Source organism: Alnus glutinosa, chromosome 2, assembly GCF_958979055.1.
Source record: "Alnus glutinosa chromosome 2, dhAlnGlut1.1, whole genome shotgun sequence".
NCBI lineage: Eukaryota > Viridiplantae > Streptophyta > Magnoliopsida > Fagales > Betulaceae > Alnus > Alnus glutinosa.
Window position 1 is genome coordinate 3,395,959 of NC_084887.1, and position 10,467 is coordinate 3,406,425.

A 10,467-nucleotide genomic window follows, 5' to 3' on the forward strand; every position below is an offset into this window, starting at 1 on the left:
AAATACCAATCATAAAAATGGCTATTTTCCAACCTTTTTAATCTTTTTTTTTTTTTTTTAGAGAAAAAATTCACTTACCATCATTGATCTTTCATCATTTTTACAGTCATACTTATAAACTTAAAAAAATGTGAATTTAGGCTATTCATCATTTATTTTATTTTTTCATCACTCCGTTAATTTTTTTTGTAAAAATACTAACGGAGGGGTGCCAAAATTCCTAAAATACTTCTCATTTTTTAGGAAAAAAAAAATTGTTATGATTTTGATGTTGATCAGGATTTAATAGAATTTGTAAAAAATACTCAAGCAGTCAAGTCTGAATCTTTGAAATTTTTTATTAAAAAGAATTTGAGTATTTTAAAATTTTTAATAGAATTTAACAAAAAATTCTTAATGTATGAATGAAATTAAAAAAAAATTAAAAAGATTAATACTTTAAATTAACACATTTTTTAAATTTGTATGTATGATTTTAAAAATAAAGAAAATACGTGACGTAAGTGAATTTGTTTTTTTTTTTTCAACCTTTGGTAGACCATGTGACAGATAAGTTTCAGCCGTCTATTCAAATGACAACTTTAGATTGGCTTTATACAAGATGCCGGCTCTGAGTATCCAAGACAGTGACCGTCACTTTAGCTTTACCATTAGTTCTAAAAATATCTACACGCACCTCTCACGTGTTTTGCTTTTTGCTTTTTTGGTGAGCATTAGGTAGCACGTGAAAAAGAATAGATAAAGCGGTCGTTCTCGAGCACACAAAAATGGCGTGAATTTTTAGTGTATAGTACACTACAAAACCCACAAATATTAGTAGATTATTTACAGTCTTGGTGGCCGGCTTCTCCATTTTTGTTTCTTTGGAGGGATGCTAAAATGCCACGTGGGTTACTTCGTTGCAACTCATTATAGAAGTAGAAGAAGGAGAACAGATTGAGAGCAAAGAGAAGTGGGGATGGGTGCGATGAGGGCGGCGATCGGAGATGCAATATTGACATCCTTGTGGGTGTTCAGCACGCCGATGATGGGAATCCTTACACCCATCATAGCTACATACGTCGGCGTTCAAGCCAAGTCACTGGCCGGCCTCTTCATCACCACCATTCTCGCCTCCGGTCTTGTACTGACGTTCAGGTTGATTGATCACAAGGTCTTGGGCGGCGCCAGCTTCAATCCCTCCACCACCGTCTCGTTCTACGCCGCCGGCCTTAAACCCGACTCGTCTCTAATCTCCATGGCCGTGCAGTTTCCTGCTCAGGCGGCCGGCGGGCTGGTTGGTGCCAAAGCTATACTGCAAGTTCTGCCAAGCCAATACAAACAGAAGCTTAAGGGACCTTCCCTGAAAGTGGACTTGCTTACCGGAGTCATCGCCGAGGCGGCGTTGACTCTCGGGCTTAGCTTTGCCATCCTCTTTATCGTCCTCCGGGGGCCTAGAAACCCGCTGTTAAAGGTGTGGTTGATTGCTGTGGCGACTGTGGGATTGGTTGTTGCCGGGTCGGGTTACACAGGGCCTTCGATGAACCCAGCAAACGCGTTTGGGTGGGCATTTGCGAATAATCAGCATAATACTTGGGAACATTTTTATGTTTACTGGGTTGGTTCCTTCACCGGAGCAACTTTGGCCGGTTGGATCTACCGGTTTCTCTTCATTCTACCAATCAAGCAGAAGAAAGCCTGAAGAAGCTATGGCCAAATGTTTTTCTTTCTTTTTCTTTTTCTTCTTATTTTTTATTCACAATGTTAAAACAATAATAAAGTGAATAAATTTGCTATTTCTCATTCTCATTAATTAGTCGCATCAAAGCATATATATATATATATATATATATATATATATTAATGTTGAATTCGAACCCTGCCCTACTTTACCTCGAATATCACGTGTTAGGTTTAATTGAGGAGGAGGGTGTCACTCACGTATGAAAGGGAAATGTTATAATATTTAAATAATTAAATTCAGGAGGTGATTCGATCAAGAAGAGATAAAACAACGATTAAAGTTGGAAAAAAAAAGACCCTAACCGTACCGCCATAGAAAAAGGGAGAATTTTAACTACGATTAAAGCTCGAGCTGGCTTGAGCTTCCCTTGGTTCACAAGGCTAGTGCATAACTTGGTTTAACTACTGTTTGCAAATCTAGGATTAGCTCATAGTTCATCCAGACTCTTAGGGAACTAAAAGTAAATCGTCCAAGTTATGTAAGCAGTACTTGTACAAACAAACAAAACAGTTACAAAAACACAATCTAAAATACAAAGATCAAAAAGAAAATTCAATATTGACAGCAATCAAGCCACAGCTCAAAAGGGGATCCTTGAAGGCGGAGAAGATAATCAAGAATACTACCAATGAAGCTAGTTATAACGGCCTATGGTGGTCGGACGGTGTGGTTATCAACTTAACTTAGCTCTTGACTAGTTTATAAGGGAGTTGGGGAGACTAAGAGGTAGTTGTACAGTAACGAAGAGACACCATCTGAGGCGGTGGGGTAGAGAACCACAAGATCATATATATTTTAGGTCCAAATTCATATCTGCAATTGATTACTTAAAACAAACTTTGTTTCATGGCTTATTTCTTAACATAAAATCATATTGTTTACTTCATGCCTATTTCGATGACGATTTGGTTAATTGGGTGCCCTGATAATAGACGATTAACCGAGGGCTATTGTATTTATATTGATTCAAATCTTGTCTCTTAGAGTTTCGAGAAGTAAGCTTCCATGTCTCAATCTAGTATCAAGGTTGAATATCAAGCGTTAGCAAACACCACTGCAGAACTTCAATGGCTTCAATCACCTACTTAAAGAACTATATATGTGTTTTTGTGCCAACCCCACCTACATTGTGAGGTTTTAACCGCAGTGTAACATATTTCACATCAATTCCAATGTTTTATGCACGCGTGAAGCATATTGAAATTGACTTTCATTTTGTATGTAACAAGGTAGCTTCCAAAAATATGTTGGTTTGTTTCATCTACACAAAATATCAAAAGGCTGACATTTTCACAAAGCCAGCTTGCTCTACTTCAGTTCAATCTCAGCATTATGGACACTTAGATTGAGGGGACCTATCAACACAATAACTGATTGCAAAGAGAATAGCTCATTTCAGCCAAGTCAAGATAGCAGTAGCCCCTTAAGCTCTCAACCCACAAGCTTATCCTCCCGAATATGCTCCTCATCAAGGGCAAAGAGGAAAGCCACAGTCTTATCCTCTTGCCCCTTGGACCCGAACCCCACCGGAACAAAACAGAGACCCCCCCCAATAGAGAGAAAGATTGGACACCGCCCGCAACCTAAACCACCAAAGGAGCATCAAGCAACGTGTTAGAGGAGTGGGACGACGAAGAATCACTGGGATCTGCCAGGAAAGTAGAGGATGAACTCGACTTGAGAAACCCCCACCTGCGAAAGCCCACATCTTCGTGCTCTCCTTGACCCACAACCAACTTCAGCTTCCTCATGTCCTTGCATTTGCGCTTATACTGAATCAAAGTCTTAGGCATGGAGACTTCCAAGGAAAATTTTGGAGGAACCCTACCTTCCAGAGAAAACCCTGAACAAGCAGAACCCAAAGCAGAACCAGCACTGAGAACCAGCCCTGCTTCCTTCCTCTTCAATCACCCAGCATCAATGATTTCCAACGCCATAGTCACCTGAGCTATGAGAGGGGGCATACCCGTAAGGCCAATAGTATCTGATATCCACTCTTCATTGGCGGCATTGACCTTCGGACCTCTTTTAGCCTTGGACTTGCAGAAGTAAAAGTTTAGAGGCTTAGACATCACTGGACCACGCCCCAAATCCACAAAGACCGTCAAAAATCTTCTCCTGAATAGCTGCCGAGGAAGCCACAGAAGTAACCGGAAAATGAAAATGAAGAGAAACGGTGCCCGGATCAAAACCGGGTCCAAAACCGCATCTGAACCTTTATTCGAATTCGAAACCGTACCCGGATCTGAAGCCGAAACCGAGTACAAAACCGCAGTTAGGAACCCTCTAGCCTTCTTTAGGATGGGCTTAAACCCAACCAGAGCACTCTTGACACCTAGAGAGAGTTTGGACTTTAAACCCAGCCCAAAGAACTGGGTCACAATCGTTGAAACCCGGTCCAAGTCTGACCTAAGAAGCCTGAAATGCTTCTTCCAAAATCTAGAATACCAACATCATCTTCCTAACCTTGCCGCCTCCATGACTCCGGATCTTCAGTTTCTTCTCCAGTAACCCTAGTGACTTCTCCTCTAAATCAAAGTAGTTCACTTCCACTCTCATATCCTCTTTGTCTCTAAATAGCGACATAGGCAGCAGACCCAACTCGCGCATCTTCACCATCAACACCGGAGTAGCCGAGATCTTAACACACCTCCGCATAAGACGAAAACACCTCACCCTTCTTGGGGCTAGCCCCAAAAGAATGCCCACCAGAAGAAATTTGCAACTCCTCCCCCTCCGAAGAACCCTCTGCAACCACCAATGGGACACGCCTACAGGCGCCACTGCTAGTGGAGGGAGGGAGTGAGAGAGAGAGGTGAGAGAAAAAGTCGACCAAAAATATTTTGGCGATCTTAACCTAACAGGAAGGTTCCTAATACGTACTGACTTTAAATATTTTACATTTTATGGCTCAAAAAATATCATGGAAGAATAATTAGCTAAGGCTACGGATCAGGAACCACTGATCCGAGGTTCAACTCTAAAAGACTATATTATATATAAACCGTCTTCTACTGCAAACTCAGATCGATCTTCGAAGTGTCTTGAAATTAATCCAGGCTCATCATTGTTTGAGCTTCACAATCGACTAATGCATAAGGTTCAGCGCTGTAGCTAGGATGAATTTTGCAAAGAAACATTTCAATATATTTTTGGCTTCTCATGTCACTACGTACTATACTCTCACAAAAGATTGATAAAACTAATCCTAGAATCCAGTAGACAATCGGAAAGAGAAAGAGAAAAACTTTATTTGACTCGGAAATTAAAAACACAATATGGTAGAACATACATCATAAACTACGTACTTTAAAATTCAACTGGGACTTAAAGTCTTTCTCACCACGCAAAAGAAAGAAAGAAAGAAAACACACAATATATATATGCTAGTACATGAAACTTCCAATTAAGAAGCAGATTCTAGTGCAAGAAGCGATAGAATGTGTATATAAGCACATCACTACCACCATAGTTCATGCTAGCTCCCTGTGTTCGCCTTCCACTACTTAGTTTATTTTTGTGAAAACACGAACAAATTAAGGGAGAGATAGACTTTTGGACCATGTTTACAGCAGCAATTCATGATCACAAAAGCTTACAAACTTGAAGTTGTTGCAGAGGGGAACTCTTCTCTTGTAAGTACGAGAAGATCATAGGATCTCTACCAAGCACATGATTGCGGCAGCAAAAGCATATTGCTGCTGCTCAGTAATCCCAGTTCCGTACAAGAAGATGGGTATAATTTGGCTTTTCTCATGATCATCATAATCAATGGAGGGCATCCAAAAAAGCCATCTGATGATCCTTCCATAGGCCTCACGCCCTTAAGAGCATTCCGAAGAAGCGCCACCTCAACAGCATCAATGAACACCGAAACAAGGCAGCCAGTTAACCATGACTCCATCGAAGTAACATCTTCGGGTCCACTACAGCACAAACCAGATGTATCTTCAATTCCGCGTTAATTTAGTGACAAAGACACTGAAACAAACTTCCCACAAGTATTCTGGAAGTACTGAAGAACAGACAAAGACATATGGACAATGATAGCAGAAGTAGAGTGACGCAAGCTAGTCAGCACTCAGCAACATTTATAGCTTATATAAGTTATATTAGCTTATCATCAATCTAATAATTAATGATCGAAATTAATGACATTTTGTTTCTAGCAAATCCAGGCTCCTCTTCATGCTCGATCTTTTTCTTTTATCTATTTTTTGTTTATATGCGCCGTACACTTGTTTCCAAATTCTTGCTCACTCACAATGTTTAATTATTGACTATACTTGCTTGCTGATCATGATCCATCATATTTTATTGATTAAATTTGGAATTGACAAGCTAAGATTTGGGTGAGACGCCGACATAGTCACTATTAACAAGGAGTAATTAATCTTCAAAAAGGCTTAAAAAAAAAATTATTCTTGGAAAAGTCTAATCTTGACCACAAGTTATATATATATATATAAAAGGTGAGAAAAAGTCAAGACGGTAGGATAATTTGGATTGAGATCTAGGGTATTGCACCCTGTTTTCTTTCTTTTCAGCAATCGATCTCAACGTTGCACCGCTGTTACCAGTCTTCCACCACCACAACTGAAAGTGGTTGATCGACTATTTCAAGAAGCCAGTGAGGGGTAGTCGAACCACTCCTTAAGAGGTGGCCAAACAACCCCTGTGAGTAAAAGGGTGGTTCATCTACCCCAAGGATTAGTTAGGGACGGCCAAATCATCCTTGTGGTTACTGGGGTGGCCGGTTCGATCGGCCACCCCCAATAGTGGTGGTGGTGGGAGACTGATAGTTGTGGTGTGACAACGAAGGTAGCAGTGAGATAGCTCGAAGAAAAAAAAAAAAAGTTCTGAGTTTTTAATATTATATAAAGTAATAAAATCTGGACAATTCATTTTAAATTATTTGCTTAAATTAAAGCTATTGTAAAGCGTACTTTTAAGTATTGCACGTGATCTTAATTTGGATAAATTTTTGAGACCTTAATGGCGCACGATAAGTATTGCACGTAATCTCAATCCGGATAATTTTTTTTAGACCATAATGGCGCTTGTTCTTATATAGACTAAACTAGAAAAAAGAGGATTTTGATGGAGACTCAAGAAAGGTGTTTTGGTGGGGGTATTGCAAGTAGTGAGACTAGCCATGGATATGGCGACATCATAATGTTTTGAAAATGGACTGAATAACTGCAAGAGGCATACCTGAGCGGCTGAGCTATCCAACTTTGTCATGTTATGGAAACCTTAGCCATGTCACGCACTAGCTGAAGCTAGGCAAAGTGGGAATTAAGTAACCCTGCAAATCATCTAGATAGGAATGCAAGTTTATTGAAGAAATTGAGGACCGTGTGGATGGAGGGGAGATCTATGAGTTTGTGTAAACTGATCTACGTTCAGATCTAATGTAACTCTTTTATCTTGATCAAGTACTAGTTAAGGATAATATACAATAAAAAAGGAAAAAGTTCTGCGAGATAAACTAAACAAAAGACTTAATCTACTACTTGGGATTGGCATATCAATAAGAATATCCACAAAGAAAGGGACAAAAAATACCTGAAAGCTAGAGCAATATTGTCACCGAGCTTTTCGTGGGCTTTTGTTATAATCTCCAGCGGAGGACTTAATTTTCCAAGATCCTTAGTTAGCTTTCCATAATCATCTTCATCACATTCATCAACCTTCTCAACCACCACTGCAAATATGACGTTTACGAAAAACCATAGTGCAATTTCATCACATCGATCGGACATATTAATGTTTAACCTTAAATTCCATGAAGAAGCAATTAAACATACCAGGAGCATAAAATGTTGGTGCTAGAGGAACGTGTGGCTCGCTACTCTTTGGCTCCATATGTGCGGGTCTCACCCAATATCCTCCAATATTATAGATAGCGCCTGCCCAAGTTGCTCGAAAAAATTATGGATCTAATGGTAGGAAAGAGCCGCTTTGTTGAGCTATATATATATATATATGCTTGTGGGGTGAATAAAATGTTAACAATATATGCATCAAGAAAACAGAAAATCGGAATATATATAAGCCAATCATGAACATAACAGATCAACATATATATATATAATAAAACAATAAGAAGAAAGAAAAATTCTTCTACCAATTTAATATTATATATTGTAGGGTTTGAGGGAAAGTGTACATATATATACGATGCATCTTTGTTGGGTTTGCTTGGAAACCAAAACCCCTTCTGCAAATAAAGCTTAATTCCACTATAAAGAGCTTTCCATAACAAAAGATGAACTGAATCAACAAAATGCTATACGATGATCTATATATGCATCAAGAAAATAGACAAGAGCATCAATATGAATAATTAAGCAAAGGAAAAAAAATAGAAAAAAATACCATTTGGCACAAAGTTTGAAGAGGCAGTGGAACCAAGACTGAGAGACGCAGGAACAGCCAAAGACATAAACAAGGAGATGGAGGGAGCACGCTTTCTCTCAGTATCTTTTTTCTGTCTCTGACCTATGAAGAAGCATTATATGTTAATCAGGTGGGAGAGTGGTTAGCCAAGGTTCAATGAACCTGGTCACTTGTGATAGGGTCCGTACGAGCCCCAAAAACAGTACTGTGGGCTGTGGACACGCATGCTGATAAGGCCAAGTGTCCAACCATGCACTCTTCCTCGTAGGCTGTCTTCATTGTCTCTGAGCAAAATATCTTTTTTTTTTTAAAAAAAGAAAGAATAAAGAAAGTATTGTATATGTTCAATGGTCGAGATCACTCAACGTCTCAACCGGTACTGTCTTTTCCTTTTTGGCAAAAGTAAATAAGAAGTTAGAAATTGTAAACAAATATAAAGTGGAGTAGTTCATTTTGTAGGGAGCCGGATGCATACACGACTATTTGAGCATAGGCTTTTTTATTTTTATTTTTTACCTTCGTGGTAGCTCCTGCAAAAAGGATGCAAAAACTCTAATTTAAATAGCTCCTTTAATGCGACTACAGATAGACTTACATAACAGAGAAAAGGGGTAGTTTACACCAGGTGCAAGTCATAAAAGTTGTTGTTAATGGGTTTAAATCACTTTTTTTTTTTTAGCTATAAGGGTGATTCCTCCACCCCAACTTGGCACTGGACAAAACAAAGATTGTTCTAACGGCGTATGACAACAGTAAGAACTAAGAATTGAAAATTGAAATGAAAATTCAGGAAGAGAGAATTTAACAAATAGGGAAAAGAAATACTATAATTGCCCCTAAATAAGCAAACATATAAATAATTCTAAAAAATTTAAAATTTAATTAATTGATATTTCAAAAATGAATTGTTCTATTGAGTACGTATCCCTTAAATAGACTAACACAGGCTCCTAATTTAACAAGGGAAATGAAAAACTAAACAAATCATAATAGGAAAAGAATTGAAAAACATAATCCTAATGGGAAAGGAAAAACCCAATTCTTATTGAAAATGAAAACTAAAAGAGCATGCATAAAATAAATCAACACTAATGTCGGTCTTCTCCTGCATCAATCTCCCCTAATTGGAAAGAACTTGCCCTCGAATTTAAGTCGTCTTTGTTAGCATAAACAAAACATGGAATCCAGTACTTCACGTTGAACACATTGTGAGTCCTTAAATGACTTGGAAGATGTAGCCGGTATGCATTATTATTTATCTTCTGCAGAATCTCACAATGCTCAATTTTCCTCTCTTGTAGCTTGTTATACTCATCGATGGGGAAGCAATCACGTGTGAATAAAACCCAAACAAAATCACCAACCCCAAAAGTTATCTTGCGTCTATGGCTGTCATAGTGTGCTTTGTATGTAGTATTGCTATCTTTTATTGCCTTCTTGGCCTGGTCATGAACTACTCGGATATAATCTGTCATCTCATCAGCCTTAATACTCAATCTACCAATACGGGGAATGAGTACCAAATCGAGTACTCCTTACGGATTCTGCCCATACACGATCTCAAAATGGCTCGGCTGAGTCGTTCTATTCTTGGACCAATTGTAAGCAAACTTTGCCTGTGATAAAGCCAGGTCTCATTACTTTGACTTATCAAGTTTGGTCTCCATATTTTCTCACAAACTCTTCAAAAAATGGCTCATGAGTTTTGTATCTCAATCTGATGTAATACATCTTGAAACCCTGTACATGCGAACAATTTCCCAAAAAAATAGGTAAGCAATTCAAGTGGCATCCATCGTCTTCTGCCAAGTTACAAAATTGGTTATCTTGAAAAATCAATCCACCACCACGATGATAGAATCGATGCTCGTCTGAGTGCGGCGTAACCCCAAAACAAAATCCATGCTGATGTAGGAGAATAACAATTGAATTGTCAGATATTAAATTAATGGCACTGAAATATCTTTATAGAAAATATCAGAACAAAAGGGGCACGAATTAGACATAATATTTGAAGAATATTTTGAGGAGAAGATCATCACAAGAATTGAAAGAATCAAGCAAAATATTTGAAGAGATTTCTTTATCTAAATAATATTTTACTTTGTCTCCAAGTTTAGGGTTAGTTTTATATTTTTTTTATTTATTTTTCTCTAAGTATTTTGCTTGTAAAATACTCAAATTTAACCTATATAAAGACATGTCTGTATTATTTTGAAGTACCAATTAAATTTCAAGTCTTTCAGAGTTATTTATCTGTTTGCTTATTTGTGGAAACTAGGGCATTTCTCTTCCCTATTTGTTATTACCTATATTTCTGAATTCCCTTTCCTTTTCAATCT

At 38.2% G+C, this 10,467-nt stretch overlaps 2 protein-coding genes across 2 annotated transcripts; one reads left to right on the forward strand and one right to left on the reverse strand.

Annotated features, from left to right (window-relative positions):
• The first annotated feature begins 771 nt into the window (after positions 1-771).
• LOC133861097 (aquaporin SIP1-1-like) lies at positions 772-1,788 on the forward strand. Its single transcript, XM_062296804.1, has one exon. The coding sequence runs from the start codon at positions 959-961 to the stop codon at positions 1,679-1,681; it is 723 nt and encodes a 240-aa protein (XP_062152788.1). The 5' UTR covers positions 772-958; the 3' UTR covers positions 1,682-1,788.
• A 3,290-nt stretch (positions 1,789-5,078) lies between these two features.
• Positions 5,079-8,263, reverse strand: LOC133861226 (5'-adenylylsulfate reductase 1, chloroplastic-like). Its single transcript, XM_062296961.1, has 4 exons — positions 8,105-8,263; positions 7,534-7,635; positions 7,292-7,430; positions 5,079-5,649 (listed from the first exon to the last, which is right to left on the reverse strand). The coding sequence occupies exons 1-4, from the start codon at positions 8,169-8,171 to the stop codon at positions 5,385-5,387; spliced, it is 573 nt and encodes a 190-aa protein (XP_062152945.1). The 5' UTR covers positions 8,172-8,263; the 3' UTR covers positions 5,079-5,384.
• Positions 8,264-10,467: the final 2,204 nt, after the last annotated feature.

Excerpts from the sequence above, each read along its gene's own strand:
- LOC133861097 (XM_062296804.1), top strand. The coding sequence starts at position 959 with ATGGGTGCGATGAGGGCGGCGATCGGAGATGCAATATTGACATCCTTG.
- LOC133861226 (XM_062296961.1), bottom strand. The coding sequence starts at position 8,171 with ATGTCTTTGGCTGTTCCTGCGTCTCTCAGTCTTGGTTCCACTGCCTCT. Across the intron at positions 7,636-8,104 it reads TTCAAACTTTGTGCCAAATG|GCGCTATCTATAATATTGGA; the intron begins GTATTTTTTTCT and ends CAACTTGGGCAG. Across the intron at positions 7,431-7,533 it reads ACCAACATTTTATGCTCCTG|TGGTGGTTGAGAAGGTTGAT; the intron begins GTATGTTTAATT and ends TCATATTTGCAG.